The sequence below is a fragment of the Ammospiza nelsoni genome, chromosome 3, assembly GCF_027579445.1.
Source record: "Ammospiza nelsoni isolate bAmmNel1 chromosome 3, bAmmNel1.pri, whole genome shotgun sequence".
Classification (NCBI taxonomy): domain Eukaryota; kingdom Metazoa; phylum Chordata; class Aves; order Passeriformes; family Passerellidae; genus Ammospiza; species Ammospiza nelsoni.
In genome coordinates, this window is record NC_080635.1 from 6,567,005 (window position 1) to 6,593,955 (window position 26,951).

Genomic DNA, 26,951 nt, shown 5'->3' on the forward strand with positions numbered 1-26,951 from the left:
TGTAACAGCAAGTCACATGGCTCAATAAAGTTTATTGCTGCAAATGCTTAGTGATTCATGGCATGGATGAATTCTGTTTCTTTCCTGGATCAAGTAATCAATAGCAAAATAATCTCCCTGCAATTACATCGCTCTGCATTAAAGAGGTGTGAAGTAAATAAGTAGAAAACCTGATAGAAAAAAACAATGTGTACAACATTAAAATGAACTGCAACGTGAAACTGGGTGTCCTGCACCAGTTTTGCACACAGCCTGTGGCGGAGCCATGTCCAGCACGCTCCCAGCCCAAAATGTGCAACAAACCCAGCTGGGACTGAGAGATTTCCCTCCCATCATGTCCAACAGAGCCTGCTGTGAACACTTTGCACTCACACAAATCCCCTGGACACTCCCACGGGTGACAGGGACCATCCTTTCCAAAACACGCTGAGAAAAGCGGGACCTACGCTCCCTCAATCAACGCTTTTGGTTCTCCCAGCACTGCTCCTGCACACAGTAAATCAGTGTTTATAACATCCCCCGCTGAGCTGAGTGCAAATTAAATCAGGCTAATTTAGTTTGCACCATCATGTTCAGCTGCTAGTCACAAAAGGAAACAGAGACGTGCGTTGAGAGGGGAGCTGCTGATGGAGCCGCCTCGGGAGCCTCTTTGGGAGCCCAGTGGGACACAGAGCTGCTCCACGGGCCCTGGGTGTCCCTGCTCCCTCCAACCTGCTCTGCTCCACCCCACAGACTGAACCCTGTGACTCCACAGCAGGTCTCTCCCACTAGGTGATAGATATATCATCTGTAATAAACAAGTACCAACACAGCCATCTATTTATCTGGTTCTAACAGTTTTCTCATAAAAACAGGATGAAAATGATATTGCTTAGAAACAGACTGTTCTGGGGAATAAAGTGCATGCTGTTGTTTTTACTGCTTAATGCCTCCTGACTGGGAACACTTATATGCAAAGGAGTTCCTCTATAAATATGCTTATGCTATTGCTCAGGCCTCAGTGCAGTGGTGAGCACATCCCTGAGCTCAGCCATGCCCAAGTTTACTTTCTTACCCACAGTCCACCTCATTCCTGAATATCACATGCACTCTGAAAAAATATTTATGAGATTAAGCACCTAAAAAGTCACCAAAAGCCAGAGGGAAGGCTGCCTATGCAAGCTTAATAGAACTCCTTCCTACAAAGGTATTAGAGTGTGATCTTTCATTACATGTTCATTCTCATTGGAGCTCTGTTTCATTTAGCACCCAGACTCAGACTAGGCTGTGCACTGTAAAAGAGCCTCAATTGAGCTGTCTACAGGAATGCAAAAAAAGGGGGAAAAAAAAGGAAAAAAAAATCAAAGCAGCATTCTGTAACAGCCACTTAGCGTGGAAATTTCCAGCCCAAATAAATCAATGGTAAGAAAGTGGAAAAGGATCCTACAGACAGATGCATCAAGTAACTCTCTCATGGATTTTGATGTGAATAGTCCCTCTTATACCATGCTCTCTAACACTGCTCACAGCCACACACCTGGGTTGTACTATTTAATTAACTACATCCTACATGTACCTGTATCCTTTAGAAGTACACACACACACATCCTAGAGAAAATAAATATCCAAATATTTTATTAGAGAGCTCCTGTATCACCCTACTGAGAACATTCATTCCCTGCCAGTTTCTTAATATGGGATCAGTTTACTTTTCACTGTACTTTTCAATCTGCAGAGAAAACTCACTGCCTTTCTGAAATAAATACAATCATCAAATAAATACAATCATCATACAGCAAATAGCTGGAGGGTCAGCTCATCACTGGGTCAAATCAAATTAGGGCCATTTCATTAGGGCTATGTCAATTTATAAAGCAACAGAGATGGTCTGAACGCTTGCAAATCACCTTTCCAAGCCAGGGCTAGGGAAGAGTGTGAGTCTTCACCCCTTCTTCCTCAGAAGCCCACAGATTCCAGCTCTCTATCATGGGCCTAGCAGCTACAGGACTGTGATCCCTCTATCAGGTGACAAGCTACTCAGGACAGGGCCTTTTCCCTCACAGATTCAAGAGCCCCACCAGCAAGCACAGCCTCTGGGCACTGCCACACTGTGTGCCTATAACAGCAGCATTACATCAGCATGAAGTTGGTGACCCCAAAAAGCTCAGCCACCATGCTCTGGGGTGTCACACTGTGCACTTGTGGTAACTGGCATCCAATGTCCTCTCCTCAGTAGGGTTGTCTGAAGTGAAATAGGACTCAAAATAAATACATTAATCAGTAAAACTTCAGTTCACCAAGTCTGTGGTTATCATGTTAAGTCTGCTTGAGGAAGACTTTTCATATGAAGTAAAAAGTTGAAACAAGGCAGACTTCCTCATCCTGGTTCAGGTCTGGTTGTCTCCTCCTCTACAGCATTGCTTCAGGAATAAAGTGTCATCATCATCCACTGAAAATGATATGGAAAGGGGGTTGAAATAATCCATCCCTGTGAAAGCCCTGTCATATTCACACCTAGACTGGACTTTGGGGCATTGAAGATATTCTGCCTCCAGCAGAAATAGAAGCCATAATAAAGCAGGAGACTTAGAAGCTGAACCTCCTTGTTTATAACCTGCCCTGGTCAGTTAAAGAAACCTTTTTCAAGGCTACAGAATAAACCATGCAGTGCCACATGCAACAAAGGGACCAGCAGTGCCAGTCAGGGGTGGGCTTTACCTCAGATTCCCGGAGGTAAATCCCTTTGCCATCTTGGGTTAAGTTGCGAAAGGCCTCTGCAAAAAAAAGCAAATAAGGAGCATTAACTTGACAGCCAAGACATCACCACAGCCAAGGCACTGTCTCAGGAAAAACACCAAAGGCAGAGTTTGTAGGCTATTCTAAAGAGCAGAGCTTCCCTGTTCTGTCCCTGGAGATCCCTGAAGGCTGGAGCACTGGGAGCAGCTGAATAAAGTCAGGCATGTTATGTCTGCCCATCCATCTGTAAAACCCCAAAATGCTGGTGGGTCCCAACCTTACCCACTGCAATTATGAGACATGGGCTAAGTGTCTGCAGCATGGTCTGACTATCACCTCTTTCATCATCAAACTGCAGCCCACCAAAGACACATTTCCAAGCTTTCCTCTTCCTGGAAAAGGTGCATTTCAAGGTTGTCTTCATGGAACACAAGTTTTTGTCTGTAATTTCCTCTTCTTACAGAAGGCCAGTGCAAATGTGCAGAGAGCTGAATCACTGATGTGTACAGCTTGGATGTCTGTAGGAAGGGACTGCTGGGGAGGTAAAGAGAGAGCTTGGCTTCCTCTGTATCTGTCCCTTGCTTTAAGCTGATTGCTCTTGCTTTATTCAGAAATCCTGTCCTGCAATTTTCCCCCTTGCCACTGCCAGTGGGAACAGCATCAGAGGGGCCATGGCTCAGCTGGGAGCCCAGCTTGCCTGGCCAGACACGGAGCACCAGCCTCACCTCCCATGATCTCCACTCGAAGCATGAAGCAAACAAAGCTCTCAAAACTGATCTGTAAGTCAGGGTCACCATATCTGATTGCCATCAAATTACAGACTTCATTGCTGAGTGAAATGCCTACATAAAATGGGGGGGAAAAAAAGAACACAGAATGAGATGGCACAACTGATGGCACAACTCCAACAGCTTTGTTTTTCAAGCCTGGCCTAAGATAATCAAATATTAGCCAGCCCAAATGAGATTTCTACATGAAGATATCTTCTCCAGATTTAAAAGGGTTCAGGTTTGCTCCCCTATACTTACAGTTCTTCCAGAGTTCAAATAAAATACAAATAGGCCTCTTTTCATCATGGGAAATGAGGGTAATAGCAGCAGCTGGGTTTAGGAGCAATATTCCCAAGAGGGTAGGAAAGGAGATGAAAAAGAAAATCCAGAGGAAGCTCATACAGAAAGCATCAGTCCCAACGTCAGGCAGCAGCAGCAGCATTTGCAAGGAACAAAAGCATTCTCTATTCATGGCCTGGGATTTTAGTTTGCTTTAGCAGAGGTCTGCCCAGGTTTCTCACTGTGCTTTCACTGACTCAGATGAGCTGGGTGAACATGCACCAAAAAGAGGAATGATATTTAAGGTGTAAATATGCAAAGGAAGCTACAAGACTGAGCTCCAGCCCCCACACAACGCCCAGTAATAGCAGCAGAGCTCAGTCCAGTATTTGGACCCATATGGATCATCTTCCATTTCTGGATCAAGCCTCAGACACTGCATTAGTGAAGTCTAGCAACAATCTAGCCTCCGTGCAAGTCTCACACTTCCAGTTTTGGTCCCTGAGCTGTCATTTTCAGCAGAAGCAGCAATTTAATAGGAGCTAGATCTGGCCTCCTGCATCCCCACAACCCCACAAAATCTTTTAAAATTCAATTAGCAACACACAGGAAGGGATTTAAAAATTGGATCTGAAATAGGCAGACACTTCTGTTTCAGACAAGTCTCAGTGTGAGACCACACTGAGAAAAGAGTGGGCAGCCTGTCACATGGCAAAATAACTTTCAGCCGCGTTGACCCAGCTAAAGAAGGAAGGTGACATAGCCAAGGCCATGCAAACTATAATGTTTTCCACTCCTCCTGAGCTCTACACACAGTTATCAAGATGTTTCCCAGCCCTGTGCTTTTTCTTCAGCTTTCATGAGCAAGAAGATGAGACTTGCCAAAACATGCTGTGGGCTCACCTGTCTCCTGTACAGCTGCATGCAGTTCCACAAGGTCAAGCTTCCCTGATCTCTTGGTGTCTCTCTTCTGGAAAACTTCCTGTGGGGTGAGGGAATACTTTTAAACAAACCAAACCACGCCAAAATCCAGCAGGTGACACCAAAGGGATTGTGAGCAGGGAGGTATTGAAAAAGAGCATAGAAATTACTGCCATACCAAATAGAAAAGCAGCCTCTTCCACAGGACTCTGAATTCCTGGATACTCAGTGTGCCAGTGGCATTCAGCTTAGTGGGGGCATTAAGGTCAAAACATCTCAAGCATTAGAAAGCACCCATTACATATATTAAAAAATTTAAAAAAGAAAAAATAAGCCAAACCAAAAACCCAAACAAACCAAAAACTTACAGCCACTGTAACACCCATGCAATTATAATATGAGAATAATGATTTCTTAGCCCATGTGCCTATTTATAGACTTGATCCTCATCCCACTAAAGTCAAAGGAATGGCTGCTGATTTTAGAAGCAGCAGGAATCAACCCTTTCCCAAAGCAGCTCCATTCTGTCACAGCTGAACTGTTATTATGGAGGGTGAGAAGTTCAATAAGCAGGGCCATGTCCTGGTGGTAAAGAAATCACAGTAAAACCCAGTCTGGCCTAAGAAATAATGTTCTGGTAAAGTATTATATGAGTCAGAAGTATCACTCATGGCAAGGATACATCCAGGAGTGCCAAGATACCCTGGCAGGAATCCAGACTGAAATTCAGGCGAAAACTCTGGAAATCTGGAGAGAAAAAAAAAATTGGTTTGGGGAGTCACTGGACATCTCTCAGAAAAATGGACTCACAAAATCCCCCCTTACTTGAGAGGGCTCAGGCCCCAAAGCCTTTGTGAAACTTTACACCCACTTGAGAAGATGTATCATTTATGATGATAAAAATATGAGGCAACAGGATGGATTCTACTAGCCTCAGAAAATCCAATATGAGCTCCCTGCAGGCATGTAATATAGAATGAAATATGGTACACTATCTCCAGCTATTAGAGAAAATGGAAGGAAAAGGACATCCAAAGCTCTAATCCCAAACAGAATTTACTGCATGACCTTGAGCAAAGTTACTTGACCTGAAGAGCTTTGGGGAACAGCACTGCAGATTAATTGAAACCCTTGTACTGAGCATCTCTCTCTCCCTCTCTTTCACAGACACGCTGCCAGCTCTGTTAATATAATTAAAAGTACAGGCACTGCTGAAAACATGATGCTGCCTCAAAGCTTAGCATTCCTGGTTCATATACAATTTACATGAAGAAAAACAGAAATAGGCTCTAATCTCACTGCAAATCGTGATTACAGTTGGTCTGCCCCTTCTACTGGGTAAGGGGCAGAACCATAACTCACCAATCCCTTCTCTGCAGGAAGTCATGATGCTTTAATAATTTTAATATTGCAATAGCCCTGTTTAGTAAATATGAACCAAGTACTGTAAAGATTTGAAAATAATTCTTAAAATCAATAATTTATTAAAAGTAAAGACTCCCTGTTCAATACTGTTTTCTCACAGATAAGACAGTGCCTGGTGGGTCAGTTTATAAAGACAAGAACTACCCTTGCCCACTTTTGCAGAAAAGAGAGTAATATAAAATTCAGTTTAAGTGAAAAAGGCATCACGCTTTTGATCATCTTCTTTGTTGTCTGTAATGGCTGGACAGAGCATTTTCTATATCGCATATTGATTGTTACCAGTAAAGAAACCAGGAAAAAAATCTGGATTCATCATTATATCTGTAATTTCATTGTCACTGTCCAGAGAGAACAGTCACTGCAGTGCCTCACTGCTGCCCAGGTTATTTGTTCCCAAGTCCAAATTACAAACCTGTGGAGTGTTTTGGGCTGCCCCCAGCAGAGTGATGCCACACGTGAGAGGGACCAGCTCAGGGCTCACCTGGCTCTCACACACATGGGTTCCCACCTGCACCTCATCCTGTCCCCCAAACACAGAGCAAGGGGCAGCCCTATGCATGCACAGCAGGGAGGAATAAACAGGAACAGCAGCATGCACCAAGCACATGAAATTAAAGGCAAGACCCTCCTCCACCACACCAACTCCTACGGACCAGGATTTCCACATCTTCTACTTTGGTGCTGCTGAGGCTGAGGCAGTGGCACAGGCTGAAATGAGACACAGTTTCAGAATCAAAGCTGAGGTCAAGCTGGGTCTGGAGGCCAAATTCAGAATCTGCATCCATGCTTGCTCTCCTCCCTCATTATTTCAGTTGTTGAAATTCAAACTAGATTATCTCTGCTTATAACATTTCTGCCATATTGATTCACACCCCAGCAAATCCTTTTGCTCTGGAAATCTAACATGGCATCAGAAGAGTCAGTTCAGTCAGATTGAAGCCAGTTTCTCTTCCCAGAATTCAAGCAATAGATACAGGAGCTGAGGCTTTTCTCTGAGAGAGCTTATTTTACAGAAACATTATTTCTCAGCACTTACTTCTCCAAGATATATTATTCAAGATCCTCTGGAGCTGAACAGCGTTTATTTCAGGATTCTGTGATATGGAAGAGAATTTTAGTTTGTTTTTTTTTTTCCTAAGTATTAAATCACTTTTCTCCCTCTTTTGTTTTCCCAGCATGCCCCATCTTCAGTCTCTGCTTTTCTGGCCCCACTCCAGCCACTGTGAAAATCGATAGAAAAGATTCCCTTTGAATATGACAAGATCCTGAGCCTGCAGGAGCTGCAGTGTGCTCTGGGCTAAATTCTCAGGGCTCCACACAGAGCAGTGCAGATTTCCACTGAGTGAGGATGCAGGCCTTTCAGCCCTGGTGCCATCTGTCCCATCAAGCACACTGTCAAGAGATCTGCTTCAAACATTCCCCTTTTATCATTTACAAACAAAAAAACCAAACAACCTGAAACTTTGGAATACTTCTCCTCAAACTTTTCAAAGCAGAGACTTCCCCTCCCCCTTCTCATACTAAAGTTCATAAATCTTTTAGAAGCTGTGACAAGCATTAGTTTGGAGGGTTTTTTTTAAATGTCACTCTTCAGAAATGAAAGCCTGCTTTCAGACCATTGAGAGATGCCAGGGTAAAACCTTCAGAAATGGCAGGAGGTGCTCTGTATGTACTTGGACATCCTGACAGCAAAGGACCAGCACCTCACAGTATGTGGCAATTTCTAGCACATCAAAGCCACACCATTCTCAAAACCAAAATCTTAAACAAGGGGCAAAAACTGAAAGCATTCCTTGTTTTCAGTAACAGCTTCCTTCAAGATATTCCTATTAAAAGTGCAAATCTGCTTTTGTGAAATTGTGTTTGCCAAATACAGTGTGCTAAATAAACACAGTGACCTTTTCTGAGAGGTGAAACACTTGCATCCCTCACCACAGTCAGTGGGATCCCTGATGGTCAGCTCCATCCCAAATCAGGCCAGAGAAATCACTAAAAAGAATCTTTCACAGCAAGGATCATATTTCACTAGGAAAATTAGGGGGAAAAGATGATAGGACACCTGATATCTATTTCACATCTCAAAGCAGGCTAGTTGCCATCCAACTGTGATGAATTATGTGTGAGACAAGGTTCAATATTTCAGGGGTGTTCTCTAATAGACAGCTTTCCCCAAAGGACAGGATGGAGCCACACAGCCCATCACTTTGTCCCCAGTACAGGCAACAGGAATTCATGTTTAGGGAGAGCATGTGAGCCTGGTCAGCTTCTGTAGTCCATTCTGGTATTTCCCTGTTGGAAAAGTGATCTTCGAGGGTACATCCCTGCTCAGTCCTTTAGCATTTGTTTATGGACCTTCTGTCCATCAGTTTCCTAATGCCTTTTGAGCCTCTTGATACTGTCACACTGACATTAAGTTCCAGGCACTGACTCCCTGTTGTGCAGAGAAGTGTGCCTGTCTCAATGCCATCACATTGCTGAGCTTCACAGGCAGATCTGCTGTGTGGAGTCATCACTGTCCACAGAGTCCAACCTCCTCTCCACAGCCCCTCTCTGCTCCCCACACATCCACATGCTTTTACTTTCACAAAGCTACATAATAGCTCTGGAGGAGTTTACTCATGCAAACACTTACCTGTTCAAAATGCTTTGTGAAGAAATCCTCCCAAATCTTGCCTTCATACCTATCAACAATTTCCTTTAAGGTATCAAAAAAACAATCATTAACTTGCAGAAGAAAAATATTGTCAACCAAATTATTAAAGATGCTTTCCCAGCATTCCATTCCATTCCATTCCATTCCATTCCATTCCATTCCATTCCATTCCATTCCATTCCATTCCATTCCCTGCCCCTTCCACCCTCTGCAATCAGTGTTACATCACTAATACAGCCCCATTGCTAAAATACCTCCCTACATCACAAAACTGCTATTTCTTGGAGAGAAATACCCAGATAACATTTAGTGGAGAGAAACATTCCTCTCCCCCCACCCCAAGCTGTGCAAAGCATGGGGCTCACTCTGTGAGAGAAGGGTTTCTGTTCTGCTTTATACAGCCCAACAGAGGAGATGAAGGCAGGAAAGGCCCTGGTTATGCCAGGGGAACAGACAGATAAATTTCCTAGCACAAGCTGTAGATGTGCATACACTGCCACTGACACCAGTTCTTTTGAAAATAAGCTTTAGGAGTAGTGGAGCTAAGGTCCCATCATGACTTCAAAATGTTTAAGGCCTGAAAGGGATGGGGAGAAGTGCAAGAATGGACCATGAGTCTCCAAAAAGCCATGAGCAGGAAAGACTTTAGAGCAAGCAAGATGGTTTCATTAAAAGATGTTTGCAAAAAGGGCAACTAAGTTGTCTCAAGTTTTGCCTGTCCCCCACATTTTATTGCATCTGTCCCCTTGATCCAAAGGATTCTATCTGTAAACCCAAAATGTACTTTCAAGTGCTGCAATGCAAGCACTGACATTCTCACTCAGCCTCTCATCCAGGGCAGAGAAACAGTAAAAACCCAACATTCACAGCTGTAGATTGAGACACAGACCCCCCACTCCCCTCACACCCGCTCACCTTAGAGAGGGTGAAGCTCGTGTTCCCACCCATTTCCCTGGAGATGTAAAAAAGCAGACACATTAAGGACAGATCTCAGAGTTGTGTGTCTCATCACAAGTGTCATTCCTCCTCCCTGGATGGGGCCCCAACCTGCTCTTGCCATGTGTTTTATTCTCTGGTGTTACAGCTGCACTAAGGCAAGGCCTCATAGTCACACAGGACCCCAAAAGCTGCTGGCATCTGAAGTATCCAAAGCACCCATTTCTGTACAACCAACCATCCTAGCGCTGCCAGAAGGGAGTTCCTGGCAAACTAGTGAAGCTAAAAAGCTAAAGAGCTCTTATCCTTCTCACAGTCTCAAACATGTCCATGCTGCAAGGATTGTGTGGGCCTATCTCAGCCTTTTTTGAAAGGATAAGGCCAAACCCAGTGCTTCAACCACCAAGAATCCTATGGCAGGAGAGCCAGCTTCTCTGAAAGAGGCTGTGCTGCTTTTTGCAGAGTTAAGTTTTGCGGCTCCCATTAGGGTAGAAAGACCAGACTTTCCCAGGGAATGAGGGGCAGCAGCATCTCACCGAAGGACGTGCTTCCTGGAGAAGACCCGCAGGATGAACTCAGACTCCTGCTGAGGCTCCAGGGTGGAGGGGACAATGACGTAGACACAAGGCTCCAGATGGAAGTCTTGAGTCACTTCCCGCTCATCAAGGAAAACCTGGTGCTTGTTCACAGGCTGATGTCGGGTGAAGAAACCTGGGGGCAGCTTTCTGTTGCTCTCCTGGTACTGCTCAGGGAAGAAAGGTAAGGGAATCGTGTTCTGCCACAGCTGAACGTGTGGACAAAAGGTGTGGAGGATTCATGGGCAGGGCACAGCCAGCCTGCCTTCACATCTCAGCCTGTTTTACAGCACAAGCAGGTAACAGAGCCCAAAGGACTCAGTCTCTTCCCAGGACACAGTGGGTCTCACTATGCAGCATTCTTGCCAATTGTATTCACAGGGAATGCCCCGACCAAGGCAGGAATGATGCATCTGACTCCATGTTCTCATAAGGCTAATTTATTACTTTATAATACTATATTATATTAAAGAATACTATACTAAAGAATACAGAAAAGATACTTACTGAATGCTAAAAAGATAATAATAAAAACTCATTACTCTTTCCAGAGTCCTGACACAGCTTGGCCCCAATTGGTCAGAGAGTTAAAACAATTCACATCAGAATCCAATGAAACAATCACCCGTGGGTAAACAATCTCCAAACACATTCCACATGAGCAAAACACAGGAGAAGCAAATGAGATAAGAATTGTTTTCCTTTTTCTCAGAGGCTTCCCAGCTTCCCAAGAGAAAATCCTGGGCGAAGGGATTTTTTCAGAGAATGTGAATGCCACACTTGCCCAATACTAATATGGCAAAAGACTGGGCTTCCTGCAACTTAAAAAAAAAACTTACACTACTTGTAAGGAACAGCAGCAAGAACTGGGGACGAGGAGCTGTTCCTGTCAATGTGGCTTCTGCAAAAGTCCTTGCCAGATGGGCTAAAATGACTGCAGAGAGGAACTGCTCTAGAGACTGCCCTTGACTAGCTCTTCTCCCACAGGGACCATGTACTTTGTCCCCAGCTTGTCCTTTGCACAAGGGATCTGGTAGCAGAGGATTTTTCAGAACACCTGTGATTTGAGCATACTGCATGAGCAACCTAAGTCCTCATCCTGACTTCATGCAAGTGTCCTTGATCTGTCTGGCACTCTGCTCTGCAGGCCCTTTACTGCCACAGGATGATGGATAAAGTGTTGATCCAGGCAACATGAAACTAATTTTAATGCCACTGAGTGCCCAGTACCAAGCCCAATAAATAATCCTGCTAGCTAAAACTACTGTCACCTTCTGATCTTGGCTGTTCCTCAAAACATTTAGCCATTTTACTCTGCAGCCTCATGGGGAGATGCTATTCCTCCTCCTTTGCCAGTATTTTTCTTACTAATAGGGCAATCTTTCTTATGAAGGGTTCAGGGTTACTCCTCCTCATGCCCCTTATGTTAAATTCAAAGTTTTTATATTCCAGTCAATACTCTGTTGACAGCAGTTCCAATACCTCAGATGCTCTCAGCTTGCCATCTCTCTGTATTGATCTTGGCAACCACTACAAACCTGAAATTGAAGTCCTGGCTGCTACCATTCCCACTCAGGTGTGGCAGAGCACTGTCCTGGGGCCACATTCAGACCCCCTCCACCAGAAATTTTACCTTGAAGGTAATCCTGATAGTGCCCAAGATATTTAAGTCAGGAGGAGTGGTATCTTACCTCATGGTTACCATGCTGGGTCTACAGTAACTAGGAGCACAATTGTGCTGCCCATACCATACACCCAAACAAGTTCTTTGCCAGCCCATGTTCTCATTTAAGAGGTGTGCTCTCATTTGAGTAGTAACAGAGTGGAAGATATACCCTTTAAAGACAATATGAGCTAAATCTTTCCCTGTTTTAAATGGGACCAAAATCAGAACTTAATCAGGATTTAAGTTCCAAAGTCCCAAAGGCTCTTGGATAAAGAAAATGCTAGAAATGCAGCTCACCTGAAGAAGCTGAAAACACCTGTACCATCAGCCAGCCAGGAACCTGAGCTCCCCAGGAGATCTTTGACTCCCATGGGGAACAGGCTCTTTTCCCACCTCATGCCAAGACTGGAAGGCAGCAGAAAGGCAGCTCTGACTCCCAGAACACAGCCAAGAATTGGGGCACCATCCCACCATCCCACAGCAGGGCTGAAGCGCTCATCAGGTAAAGGTTGATGCTACTTCTAATACCTTTGAAGACCCAGGACAGAAGCTGAACAACTGATGCCCACTCTCAAGGCCTGTGAGCTCTCCTGATATGGCTGCTTTTCAGTAGAGTCAGAGGATGGTTCTGCCTTGCTGTGCCTCACTGAATTCCAGTACTGGCACTCACTGTCAGCCAAGGAACAAAGGCAAACACACCACATTCAGCATTGTCTTAACAGCTGTGCCAGCCCAGGTCCCTCAGACAAAACAGGCAGCAGTGGTGACAAGGGACTCACCTGTAGGCCCACCTGCAGGAGGAAAAGAAACAGCATCTGTCAGTCAGGAGCTCTGTGCCTCACCAAACACAGCCAAGTCATTCCTGGGAAGCAGAGCAGCTACAAACATCTCTATGGGGTCTTTGCCTTCAGAAACCTCAGCCTCTCCACCCAAAGTTCCCCACAGTCTGTGCAAGCCTTCAGCAGCAAGACCTGTGGCTCTGTTCAAGGGAGAAGAGTGGCCCTCAAGGTACTCAGATAAGCAGAGAATTGAAGGTAGGAAACTCTCACTCCCAGTGATATCCACTCACCTCTGGGCACATGGGAAGTGCAGTATGCACACATGAGCGGCTGCCACATCATACCAGGAACACTTTTTAGGCACAACTTTACCATGGTTGGAAATAACCTGAGGGCAGAGCTCTTCCTATCCCAAAGTAAAGGGACTCCTGACACCCTCTTCCAGCTACTGCACATACCCTCAGAGGCAGCAAAATAAATCCCAATGTGCTTTGAAGCAAAAGGCACTTCTCACTGCTCTGCTGGAGAGGCAGCAAGCAGGGCACAGAGGCCCAGGGAACCCAGCCCTGATGTGTGAGGAGACTGGGCACAGGCAGGAGGAAAGAGCAGAGATCACTCTGCAAACCACAAAAACTCCTGTCCTGCAGAGCACTACAATCTACATGGGCTGGAAATTCTCCTGTTTGGTGAGAGCAAGAAAAGCAAAGGAATTCTTTTCACCTTATAGAGTAAGAATCCAATGAAAAGGTGAGGGGCTCGGTTCCGGTGTTTGGTGCTGTGTTTCTGCATGAGGGATATAACCACACTGCACGTGCTTGGGCTTTTCTTGCTGTCTTCAGCTGGCAGCACATTCAGCCAGTACTGAGGGTTCATCCAAAAGTTGCCTAAGTAAAACAAGAAAAACATTTTGATGTCATTTTCCATCATAAAATTGACTGCCAGCCTCCCACATGATGCCTGGCACTGGACTGAATAAGTCACAGGTTGTCTGGATCTCCACACCCCACAGGAATCTGATTTTAAGGTGCAGTTTACAAGTTTAGCAGTGCAACTACTGTCTAAGACAGAAGAAAGACCCATGAGCAAGGAACTACACTTCTGCATACATGCAACTAAGAGCTCATTTTGTTTATAAATGTATCACCATTCCTCTCTCACCTCTGGTGTATAGGCTAGCTGACTTTAGACTCCACCTGCTCTGCTTCCAGAAGAGCTGAGCCTCTGACTATTTTATTCACTTTACTTAAAGCACACTCCCTGGAGGTGCTGAGGATGCAAATTTTAACAGACAAGTTTAATGCCCTGGAGCAGATCAGTGCTGGCAATTGATCCTGGGATCCTAAAGCTTATTCCATGCTATAATCAGCCCACTGCCCTATGCTTGCAAGCAGTGCATCTTCTGTGATAGCAGAAGCCAGTCAAACTCCTTCAGTTGCTAATTTCTGATGTTTGTGTGGAGGCATAAACAGAAAGTGCATGTTTCTGTCATCAATTTTATGTTAAGAGGTTATAAGAAGCTGTTAACTGAGTCAGCAGAGCATCCAAAAGTCAGAGTTATCCAAAAGAGTACCCCTCACCGTTATAGAATCCCAGACTTCCTCCTGCTGTACTTCCTCTAACCCATCTCCCACTCTTCAAGGAGTACATCCACTTTTTGCCATCTTCCTGGCTCATCAGGTCTGGAGTTAATTTACAGATCACCAGATCTACAAAATGGATCTTAAAATCTCGCAGAGACATCCTGGGAAAAGAGTGCCAAGAGACATCTTGTCAGCAGTTTAGTTTAGTCCATATGGCTCATAAAATGGAAAGAAAAGGGAGTGGGGAACTTCAGAGCCACACCATTCTGTGTTACATATGGTAATGCTCATATTTTATTAGGCAGTAAAGAAGAGAGCGTCTGCTTCCACAGCAGCCTCTAGGAGTAGCTAATGCACGACTAAAACTTCAGAAAATGATAGGAGAAACAGAGAATGAAATAATCTCGCCAGCAAAGGCAGTGCAATGAAATTACAGGGGCGGCAACATTGCCACCTCGTGGTAAAAGCTGGGGAGAAACCGCAGACTAACAGGAGCTCCTGAAGCTATGGTTAAATAAAAAAAGAAGAAGAAAAAAAAAATAAATAAAAAGGAGGCAGGACAAAAGCTCCTGGGGCTGCCCTTTATCTCCAGCAGCCCCAGGTGACCGAGCAATGCATGAAGAGCAGTGCATTCCATGCCAGCACAGCCACTGCTTCTCACAGCATCAAGCAGAGAGGAGCACAGGCTAAAGCTCATCACCTAAGCCTTGGCCTAAGTGGCAATGTGCAGCTCCAGGTGCTGCCCCAGGGCTGCTGGCAGAGAGGGGAGAAGCAAGAGTGTGCAATAATTACCAGAACTCTCCATCATCCTTCTTTTTCCTCAGTAAAATCTTCTCCTTCGGGCTCAGCAGCTCCCACTTGTAAGAGCTAAGGGGAAGAACATGAGGTGACTAACCAAGTGTGGCCACAAATTCAAGGCAGAGGACATGACCTTCCTCTACAAATAGAGCCCAAATCCCTGTTTTTACATATCTCCATGCTTATCCCCACTATGCCTTCAGCCACATGAGACTCTCCACAACAACCCTGGGTCCCATGAGATGTAGATAAATGGGTCCAGTTTTCAGCAGGAGAAGCCAGAAATGTTCCATTTCCATCAGCCACTCCCTTCCCTTGAACACACAGCTCCCAAGTACTTAAAATATAAAAATCTAGACCCGCTTTCTTGGTTAATTTTCTGTTAAAGGAGACATAATAGGAATAGTGTTTGGCATAATGAATGAATGACTAGGACAGCACAAGAGGCAGCTGGGAGTCATTTCAAAGGCAGGCCTGCAGTATGTTGCTCATTATGCTCTTCAACAGAACAGCTGGCGTGTTGTCATTATGTGACAGACATGCATCAGAGAAGTTACTGCTCTGCAGAACAAGGTGAAAGCCATTCACATTCCCCATGACCTCTCTACTCTTCCCTCCTTTCTATGCCCTGAGCCTCAGCAAACAGTCTGTGCAGGGAATGAAGTGAAGCTTGGAAGCAAGAGACATGCTCCACTTCAAAGAGGAACAGGACACAAGTTTACAGTTGCCCATGGTCTAGAATGCAAACCACTGTCTTTCATGCGTCCCAGTTAAAAATAAAAAATCAGGCAGATGCAAATATGGAGCCCATTTACCTCACTACCTCCTCTGATCTCATGCCCCACTGTATTTACCCAAGCAGCCAGGACAGAGAACTCCCTCCTATTTATCCAATTCTAACACCTTGCAGCCTGTGGAAGAATTTCCCTGGGCCCTCCCATGATAAACAACTGTGTCCTGAAACATAAGAGTTTTTTAAAGCCTCCTGCACAGCTTATGTGTCCCTTTGCATGCTCTCCACATCACAGCAAGGTGGTCAGCATCTCATGCTCATATTATGTTTCCTCTGGCATTAGTGAAAGGAGAAATCAGAACTGATCTGATTGAGGCTGCATGTGTGAAGTGAGGCCAGCTGCAGCAGCACTGTCTGTTGGAGACATATAAATCCATGGAGTCATTGCTTTGACACCAGAAGGTCTGTGCAAGTGTTACCTTACTGCTGCCCTCAGCATTAATTCATGCCTGAAGATGGCAGCATCTTTCCTCCGAGAAACCTTTCCTTTGCCCAGTGTCACACCTTTCCTTTTGGAAACTCACCTGTCACTCCAGTCTCCTTTCCACTCAATTTTTCCCCATGGATTTCTCAGTCTCACTAGGTTTTCTGGTCCATATTGACAGGTCACCTGCAGAAAACAGTAACATTGTGCTTACCAAGGTCTCAGCAGTTCTCATCTGGTTTATATCATTGTACTATGTCAGATATTAACAATAATTTTGTTTGTTTTCATAGATGCCAGCAAGCATGATGATAAAAATCTTTGAACGTGCAACTCTAAATGCCAGCAAAGAGATTAAGGTGCTTCATCTTACATTCTACTGAAACCAGAGACATGACAGATTCCTAATCCAAAGGCTTGACTGTAAATTCCTCTTCCTTTCCAACATCTGCTCATTTTGTACTCGTGTGAAAACCAAGTCCTACCCCAGTGCAATGACACAATGGCACAATGCAGCCCCACATTAGGGGTTTGCTGACAGCACACTGCAGAACAGCTGACTTCACACTGTTGCCAAATGCTTGGTCAGTCCCTTAAGGTTGCCTGGCTTTTCATCTCATCAGAGGAGCCAGACTGACAGACATGTTGTTGAAAAACTCCACACATAAACTCCTCCTACGGGAGACACAGATGTGCCTCATCCAGCTCATCTCTTCTGCCCTTCCCAGTATCTCCTGCTACAGGCACTGAACATGCTTTCACCAAAATGTCCAAAGCCCCACACAGTCTTTGCCATCCTTGTCAACCTCCTCTTGAGGCAGGACAAGACAGTCACCCACCAATTCAGGAGGAAGAAGCTCCTACTCTTTGGGATGTATTATTTCAAGTCCCTTACCTCTGGACAAACATCCTAAGGGGACTCCAACAGTACTTCTGCAGATTAGTGGGGTCCCCCTGCACTGTCTGCACAGGAGCACAGGTCAGTTCCCTTACTCCACACCCCTGACTCACATTTCTATCTGCAGTTTTTCATATTTTGGCCTTTACATCCTTACTTCTCTACGGCCTCTCCACTGGCTTCAGAGGATACCCCAGTAAAAAGCACATCCCCAAGTTTCAGCACATCCTCCCAGCAGCCCCAAAGGCCAGTCCTTTCATTCTAACAGCTGAAATGCATTTCTAGGTGATGGTGTCAGCAGAGCCCTATGAATCATTCCCACTCTTAGAGACAGACACTGATCCACAACAACTGTCCTTTACATCGAGGCCTCCAAATTAAAATGGACACACTTAAAATGTGAATCTTAACAAAGCCCACAGTCTCTTGTAGCCTTAGACTAAGAAAATAGTATTGGGGAGGAGATATTATAGTTGCTCTGATCAATGCTTGAATGCAATAAAAATTGCTGATATCCAAATCAACCTGGGCCCAGGACATTTGGGCTGGTCTTACCTTTCTGATACCAGTTACTGTGTAGGCATGGCCAGCAACAAGCCCATTCTTCAGGACCTTTGTTGCCTGTATACAAGAAACAGAAGGAAAAGAAACATTTTATTTTATCCCTACTCATACAGCAGACTTATACCAATACCACAGACCTGTAAGCAATGACTTTCAAAGTAACAGGAGAACTGAAAATCAATAAATAAATGGAACCTCCTGAGAGCCAGATTTTTCAGGATGCTTGGAATTGGAAGGTTGATTGTTAATGGCCCTTCCTAAATTGTGGATCTTCAGCTAGAGATCATGTCACTTTAAGGAAGTCCAGGAGGTTAGGTTTTGATTTTCAGAAGAGTAGAGTTTCCCAACAGCTGAGGTGGTAGCAAAAAGCTTGGAAGCCAAGACTTTAATTCATGTTCTGAACGACCCACGTCTCTACCTTAGCTATAACTTTATTCCATATGTGTCTCACCACACCAACTGTAAAAATGGAAATTTTATTGAACAAAAATGGGAAAATGCAGTAGGTCCCTATTTAATAGAATTTATTTGATAGATAAACCAGTTCCTAACATAACAACAGGGAGCTGAGAGCATCAGGGAATCAATCCATGAGCAAAGTTTAACATGAAAAATGTGACTTCTACAGAAAGCCACATAGGGCAGCTTTGATACATTTTGAGTCACAATGACCAGCTGAGCAGAGGGAAAGGGGTCTGGGAAGGTTTTTAGCTGTAAAGGCATTTGATGTCACTCCAAGCCTCACCCCTAAGTGTGTCTGACAGCCCATGAGAGATCTGCTGTAGGTGGCTCTTGTCAGTATATCCCACAGATCAGGAGGAGCTTCTGCAAGCTTGATCCTTGTATTGACACCCCCTGTGAAATCCACCAGGGCTTCTGAAACCTGCCCAATCTGCAGATCTTCATAGGAGCCATAGAGTCTAGCAAAAAAAAGACATCAATATATTCTTTGGGTTATCATCGTCACAGATGACAGGTTGAGAACAGGTTGCCAACAAAAATATTTAAAAAAAAGGTGTGCAAAAAGCAAAAGGAAGGCTGTAACTCATGTTTCATTTTAAGGGAATTTTTGGCATTTGGGAAGAGGAGAATCTACAAAATTGCCTCCGAGATTGGTCATAGTCTGAAGGGGACTCTTCACTAGCTGTCATCCCTGACTGCACAGTAATGAGAACATACCCATCACGATTCTCTGATAACTCTGCCTCAGAGAATGTTGCCTGAATTTATCACCAGGCTCTGAGCTGTATCTAAGATATAGTGCCTTGAGAGACACTGTCCTGAGAGCTCAGGCTCTAATCTGATTTTCTTTATCACTCCAGTGCAACCTGGCCCAGTCTTTTCATTCTAACACTAACACCAAATGAAAATAACTGAACATTCTCACCTTTGGGTGATCTTTCTCTCAATGTTAACTAGAGCATTTTTCCCTGCTCTGCAAAGATTATTTCAGCCAAATATTAACAAACTGCATCAGTTAGGCCTTGCTGCTTTCTTCTTTGTGCTGATACTACCACTGCAGGCAAAACACCCTGGAGAGAAGCCACTGCTCTCACCATGCCATATTACTTGTGACATGCCTCAGCTTCGAGGACCTGAGAGCAAAAATATCTGCCAAAACAAAGTGCAGTGCTTCAGCAGACCTCCAAAATGAATATCCTTGGAGGTTTCTCATACTGATAATACATTAAAGGAGGCTTTGGAAATCATTCACATTTGAAAATGTCTATCTGTGGTGTTCTACTCCTCTGTGATATTTACCAGGAAGGCATTCAGCCACTGCAAACAATGATAACACTCAGAGGACAATCCCCCACAATAGGGCTGTTTTCTCACCTAAACCCTTAGATTTAAGCTGAAGGGCCTGGTTTGATAACATCCACTACAATGGCAGCTTTTATGTGCAATAATAGATAGATGAGAGCCATCTACTACACTCCAAATGCAGCAAGGCCTAGGAGATGCATTTATAAACAAGAACAAACTGCGTAGGCACCAACCAACATATTTTAGAGAGATTATTTGCATAATTTGAAATGAGTCACTTACTTAGCATATGCCTTCTCCAGAAGGGCTCCCCAAAACACATTCTTATAGACTGAGGAAACAAAGAGCAGCTCCCCGGCCTCGTTCACCGGCAGGAGATCATCAACCACCACGTCAATCCATTCCCCGAAGTGCCAGAACTGTCAGGGGAAAGGAATGAGCTGATGTTTCCCTTGGAAGGGACCTCCCCTTGAAACAACAGGAAAGGCAAGATAGCCCAGCTGTGGGTACAGGGCAGGCTGCTGTGGGTCAGTGGGACATGCTGACTCACCCACAGAGCCAGTTCCTCACCCCACCCAGCCAGAGGAGTAAACAAAGCATCTATCAGGTGTGAAATGAGTCAGCAGGGAGATGAGCCACAGGTGGGTTTCTGGGGAAGGAATTCCTAACTGCAAGGTAGCAGAGTTGTACCAGGAGGTGGGCAAAAGGGTAGAAGATTTGAGCTGATGTGCTCAGGTCCTGCTGACTGTTGCCACTCTTGAGAAAGGGTTTTATTTGCATTAAAATGTGGGTAGGATACAGCTGGAGAGAGCAGCCAAGCAGAGGTGTTTCCTCAGTGGCCTGCAGTTGATTCACTGCCTGTGCTACTTTGTGGGAGGGGTGATGGGCTCCTCTCCAGCCTGGGATACCCTCTGGCCACTTGCCCCTGGCCAAAGGGAACCACATACAAATTACCCAGGGGTGTGACACAAAACCCAGCAGGGGATATCTGAGGAGCTCCTGCAGTCCAGGCGAGCAGCCGTACCCGGAAGTGGAAAATGCCCGCGTATTTCCTCTCAAAGCTCTGGTTCTGTGGCACGACTGCAGCCAAGATGTCCTGGTGGAATGTCAGGGCTTCCAGGGCCGCCAGGAACCAGCAGTTCTCTGCGCCAAGACAAACGGACACAGGCACTTGGCTGAAAAGCGACAGCTCTCAGCCAAGTTCAGCAGCACCACCAAGATCCCAGCACAGGAGCTGTTGTGCTGATGTCTTTGCAGTTCTAACAAATCATACACACAAAATTAGATGATCCAGACATGTTCTTTACTTAACCAAACTGTGATTGGTTTATAATTGCTCTCTCATGATCTTTTCATTTGGGTACTGTTTGGTTAAATAAGAAATTTAGCAAGCAATAACTGTCAGTGGAAACATTCTGTGTTTTACTGACATTGCATGGGGTTTTTTCTGTTCTCTATAAAGGCACACTATTAAAACAAAACTTTTCCATTTTTCTTTGAAAACATTAGCTTTTCAGAAAGGAAAACAATTTCCAGTGGATCTCACATGCAAGACTGTACTTAGCAAACTTTGGTTTTAAGGACATAAAGGCACTTAAAAACTAATTTAGTCTCACTTCTACCTGTTTTTCAGATGGCAATATAGTCTTTTATTTTAGACAACACAGGCATAAAATTATTTTTCTAACAGCAAGGCTGTGAAGAGAACACACTCACACTGAGCATTAGGTACAAATATAAAGCCCTTCTGTGGTTTCTGTTCAATTGTCAAGCAGCAACACCACAGGCCAGTAAGAGCACAGGAACACTTCCCATTAGCAGGGGCAGGAGCAACACACAGGGGTGATTTCAGCTTGTGGAGACTCCTCTCATGCCTCAAATCCCACCTCAAAGCTTGCCAGCTTATTTACTGAGCCTGTGCCAGTAAATGATTGCTTCATCCACACTATGCCAAGTGGAGGGAGGAGATGGATACCTTCTATTTCCATGCCGAGTTTTATACATTCAAACTTCCATGCAAAATGTTATCTTGTGTAAGAATACTTAGATATTTATACAAAGGAGTTTCCTTACCCACCAATCCTTGGCAGAGATCAGGCTGCTTTCTGTGTGCAGCATAAAATACAGGACTTTTGTGCAAGGCCTGGGAAATACAAAATGAAAAGGAAAGAAAAAAAAAAGAAGGAGAGAGTTAAGCCAGTAACATGAGCTGATTTAGCTTGAAAGTTAAAACTTTTAAAATACTGAGAGTCCTTTGTCCCAGCAGACAATGTTCTGGCTCAGGTATAAATCCATTGTTATGTGCTCTGGCTAACCTGACACCAGCCTGGGCACACATTTGTGCTTGGTGTATGTTGAATTTGGTCTCAAGCAAAAGTCTCTGGTGCTCAGATGCATCACCGTGGCTTTCCATGGTCACCACGCTGAGAAGACAACCCTTCAAATCTGCCAGTCCTGCTCCTCCACACAAGTGCCAGCCAAAAGGGGTTATGAGGACAGAGCATCAAACTTATGAAACTTTCACCCAAGCTGGCTGACATCTCCCCAGCTTGACTGACAACTGAGCTACAGACTGATGGCTGCAGCAGAATTCCTGTTGCTGTGACAAGAAAAGGTCTGTGAGTAATTGTACAGAAAGAAATATTGTGGTGATTTTTTTTTCCCTTCACAAGTGCCTCTGGGGTTAAATTAATAACCTAAATGTCAAATTTGTCAAAATTATATTTTACTCAAATGATCCAGAAATTGCTCAAGCTAAGTTTCACACTGTTGGCTTCCCCTGCAGGCAGCAGCAAAGAAACAGCTTCCCTCAGAAGGCAGACACAGTAATTAGACACCAAGCCCTGCCCTTGGTGAGTTTGGCTGTTCAGTTTGCAGGCCATCACTCACAGATGCATCAAGCCACAAGCCTGCAGGCTGAATGGCACAATCTCAGCATCGCCTCTGCAGCACAGGGACTGAAGGATGCACAGCATCCATTCCCAGAGAGTCTTTGCTCAGAAAGTTTGGCATCCAGAGCAAACTGCAGCCTTCTTCACAAGGCAGTTTTAGACTCACAGAATCGCAGAACATGCTGAGTTGGAAGGGACCCATCAGGATCATCAAGTCCAACTCCTGGACCTATGCAGGACACCCCAACAATCATAGCAGAGCAGTAGAATAGTTCACTGAGAGACAGAGAAGGTTTCAAGCCCATTCCAATATCTGAGGGATGCAGAGATACTTGAAGGGCTTTGTAGAGGCCAGGACTCATGCTGACCTTTTTTTTTTTTTTTCAGAAAACTCGATCCTTCTGGGAAATTGTTTAAATCTCACAAAATATGACAGCTATAAAATAATTTAGCTGGGAGGTACTATCTGATATTACCTCGCAGAATTCCCTGTAGAAAAAGGACTTCTGAAATTCTGAATACCTAGTTCTGTACATTGCTTTCAGGAGGATCTGATTGTCAATACTTTGCTCAGTGGCTCAGTAAGAGCAGAACTGGCATTGCTTGTAACAGGCCTTATCTAACTGTGCCAGGCCCCCTGTCCTGGCCTCCCACACTTGTTATCTACCCTTTTGTTATGAGAAGGTGCTCTGTGACCAGCCCTTGCACCTGGCTGTCTCTTGTTGTGATGTTCAGTTTCAGCCTGGAATGCCAGCAAAGGCCTTGGAAATGTGAGCACAAGTAGAAAACAAAGCCCCCCAAACTAAAACCAACTCCCAGACTGATGCTCAGTCACTGGTTGTGATAGCAGCTCAGCCTTGACAGCTGAGGAAAGATTACTCCAAGTACAATAGACTAAACAGTTCAGCAGGGAAAAAAAAAAAATACAGCCCATCAAGAGGATAAGGCACTTGGCCTGTCTGGGAAAACAGCAGCCTCCAGCATCGTAACAGTCCATGGGAGAGAGGGGTCATGGCGAAGAACTGTCCAGAAACTCAGAAATCTTCTAGAAGGTCATGATCTTGAACTGTGGGGAGAAGGATCTCATCTGTCACCACAGAATCACAGTGAGATCCCTGTAGCTGTGAGCTCCAAGGAAACCAACTCTCTCTGCTCCCTTTGCCTCCTCTCCCTGCCTGCTCCAAGTGTTACTGGATATAAACTGAACAAAGCTGCTCATGATTTTGGGCAACAAATGCTTCAGAGGCAATTATGAGACTCCATGTACCCCAGCTTCCAAAATGACACCTGATGCAATAAATGTAATCCCCAGAGACATTAAAGTACACCTAAATTAAAGTCCAAGAGTAGCCTGTTCAATGCTAAAACTATTTGCTGGCTATCATGTGTAATCATCACCTTCCACACAGTGCTCACTGAAAGTCACTTACGTGTGGCCTCTTCCAGTGTAAATTTCGGGGCAGTTTCTTCAGCAGGGCTCCTGTTCCAATGGAGCTGATGTGAGCAGGGAAGGTGTCATCTGTGAACAAGCATTTGTTCTTCAAGCACGACTCCAGCAAAGCCTGGTAGTTCTGCTGGATGGGAGGGGTGTGTTTTTGAAAGATACTCCTGCCTAAAGGCACGGGTGACTTCTTCTTTTTCAAGCACAGCAGAAAAGGCATGATGATGTCTCCAGGATAATTTTTTTCCACTGAGGATTCTGGAGGGATCTGCTGGAAACTCTTGGTTTTCTCAGATGAGGCGTGTCTTTTCAGAAGAATTCCTGACAGTTAAAGTAAGTATAAAAAGTAAATTTAATCCTGACTTTGAAAATTTTCTTCTGAGTCAGCAGGGGTGGGTAGGAACAGTGGCATTCCCAGGAGAAGTGGGGGCTCACCCAATTCTAGCTGAGCACTTATCACTGCATTTTCCAGGCTTTAACATCACTGTAGATCTGAGTGAAATCAAAACAAGTGACCCCACTGACTTTTACCAGAGCTTTGAAGCCACACATGTGGCTATTCTATGTCTCTCTCTGGACTATTTTAGGTCTCTAGGATATTTTCATAACGTGTTGCAACATGAATGACAGTCTTAATTCAACCACTTTCTGGCATGAAGTTATTTCCCCTCCCCCTACCCCCAAAAAAAAGCAAGATGAAACAAAGGCCAACAGAAAAATGGAATACATTATGTTTTAGAAAGCCATGACCCACACTCCTATGATAGTTATTTTGCCCTTTTTGCCTTATTTTGGAGAATGATATGATCTTCCCCAAGAGTTCACATTCCATCTTGCTGAACACCACAGATTCACACATGAAATTGCATGCTGAGGTATTTTTTTCCTTGTAACATTCAAGACAGATGTTTCTCATCCCCCCCCCAAAAACACCAGAGAGTGATGTCCTAGGTATGTTAAAGATTTGCACCACCCCTTGTTGGGAGAAATCATGACTAAAATCTCAGTAGGCAAATCACTCCCATCAGTGCTAACAAGGTGATCACAATCAGTACAGTGAAAAACACTAACCAGGATGCAAAGTTAAAGAAATGCTTCACATGCCATAATGATAGAGTATTTGGAAGGCTGCCCCACACAGGAAGCTCTTTGGGACTCAAAATCCCTGCCCCAGGCACCCGAGGATGCTGGTCTCAGTTAGGCACCAGTTGATTGTTACTCCCATCAAAGCTGAAGGTCAGCAGCAGTCCCTGTGAGAAAACAAACAACCACACATTGTACTGCTCAACCACACAGAGCACTCATTTGTTGTAAACCCACTCAACAAGTGATCCACAAAGCTTGACCCTCAAGGGCAACCAAGAGAAAAATCTTCAGAAGATAATGCTGGAAATGAAAATTCAATTTTCTGTTGTACTGTAGACATTTCAGAGCTGAAAAAGAATTTAAGTGCCTAACAACTTGCTTACTTTTTGTCCAGATGAAAAATGCTGTCTCTCCCTCCAAACCCTCCCTTTTTACAGCCATTGGCCTTCATGGCTGCAATAACACGAGCAACAGACAGAGATAGATTTAAGAGAAAAACAAAGGAAGAAAACAGCCTGGAGACCAGCTGCACTTTACATAGGGAGACAAAACATGTATGAAGAAAAATTTCTCATTCTGCTGCTCCCCAGGAAAAGAACTGGAGAGCAATTGTCACACTTTGAGCCACAGTGAAGAACAAACATTCAAGACTTGGTTTTTGGGAGTGCAGAGTATTCACAGTGCCTGATAAAACTATTTTAACTTTTCACCAGTTCTCACTTCACCCTAGCATTTATTTGAAAAATAATTGAATGTCATATACAGGTCTTGAAACCCAAAGATAGTATGAAAAAACCAATGCTTTCAAAAATGAAGGTTTAAATCAATAAATATTTTCAAGGAATTCAGCCAGCACCCCTGACTGTAATAGTGTGTGTTGAGTCAATGATGTTAATTTGTATGTTTTGAAAAACCTCCCAGCTGAACCTGACTGTGTGTTGTTTTAAACTCTTTTCCAAATTACCTGGAAATCTTCAAACAAAAGATGCAATGGAGCATTATATGTGTCATGAACAGTCACTTCTCAGACAGCAAGCGTTCCACCTCGTGTTTAACCTTCTGCCTGGCCACAGCCCTGTTTATGAGCAGGCACCAGACACAGCTGTGTATTCCTGTACTGCACTCAGCAATGGTACTGAGCCAGACTGGATCAATCCTCCTGCACAGGTGGAGCAGAGTGTGGGCATGTCTCTTCCAGCAATTAAAATTTCTAAGGGAAAGCAGCCAAGTGTAGCAGACAGGGGTTAAAAGCTTTAGAAGGAAGCCATGAGCCAGTAGGTTAAATGGATTTGATTCTCTATTCTTTGCACATTCCCCTAGTTAGCATATTTACCATCTGATCTAAGTCCTCTCACTGCATTAGCATCCTGTGATCTCCCCTGAGCTTTCTCAAGATCTTAAATGCCTCATCCCTAAGTCTTGAAATGAGAAGCTGAAGAATCCATAGAAAATCCTTCACTTTTTGTAAAAGTAACTGGACCATGAATTAATTCTCTGAGAGCCTCTTATTCTATGAGAGGATTTACCTCAGGCAACACTTGGACAGTGGGCAATTTGAGGACTAAACCTGGGGATGACAGAGGTCAGCTCTTCTGATTTAAAAAAGACAATCCAAATCTGGGCTGGGGAGCTGCTCCTGATTGTGTAGAACAGAGTAGTAAATGTTTGCTTGCAAAATAATAAATTTTAGGGTGAGCAGAACAAATGAGGCAGGGCCATTTTTTACAACCATTCATGTTATACAGCAGAATGTTAGCTACAGAAATTAGTAGTCATTAGTCAAAATTATAGTGTGAGTCTATTAGGCTTTGTTAATCTTTATTAGTCTCTAAACAAACAGTATAAAAACATCACTTGCAGGTACAACCTCTAGTCTTTGATTAAAGAGAATGCTGTATTTTAGAAAAAAAACCTCAAGGCTGACTCCTGCTCTTCCTGTGGGCTTTTAAAGCAAACAGAAATATCCTGAAAAGAAGCACTGAACTATGTT

At 44.3% G+C, this 26,951-nt stretch overlaps 1 protein-coding gene across 1 annotated transcript; it reads right to left on the minus strand.

Moving 5' to 3' along the window:
- Window positions 1-1,794: 1,794 nt before the first annotated feature.
- Window positions 1,795-25,041, minus strand: CAPN14 (calpain 14). The gene is made up of 21 exons (XM_059468780.1): window positions 24,947-25,041; window positions 23,865-24,196; window positions 21,617-21,686; window positions 20,568-20,686; window positions 19,826-19,962; window positions 18,522-18,696; window positions 17,768-17,833; window positions 16,415-16,500; window positions 15,092-15,166; window positions 14,297-14,460; window positions 13,432-13,603; window positions 10,236-10,445; window positions 9,679-9,715; window positions 8,743-8,805; window positions 7,147-7,204; window positions 5,368-5,432; window positions 4,864-4,932; window positions 4,668-4,746; window positions 3,441-3,557; window positions 2,698-2,753; window positions 1,795-2,428 (listed from the first exon to the last, which is right to left on the minus strand). Exons 2-21 carry the CDS (start codon window positions 24,093-24,095, stop codon window positions 2,402-2,404), a joined length of 2,076 nt encoding a protein of 691 aa, XP_059324763.1. The 5' UTR covers window positions 24,096-24,196; window positions 24,947-25,041; the 3' UTR covers window positions 1,795-2,401.
- Between the last annotated feature and the right edge of the window lie 1,910 nt (window positions 25,042-26,951).

Excerpts from the sequence above, each read along its gene's own strand:
- CAPN14 (XM_059468780.1), bottom strand. The coding sequence starts at position 24,095 with ATGCCTTTTCTGCTGTGCTTGAAAAAGAAGAAGTCACCCGTGCCTTTA. Across the intron at positions 20,687-21,616 it reads TCTCTGCCAAGGATTGGTGG|AGAACTGCTGGTTCCTGGCG; the intron begins GTAAGGAAACTC and ends GTCTTGGCGCAG. Across the intron at positions 9,716-10,235 it reads TCCAGGAAGCACGTCCTTCG|GGAAATGGGTGGGAACACGA; the intron begins GTGAGATGCTGC and ends TTACATCTCCAG.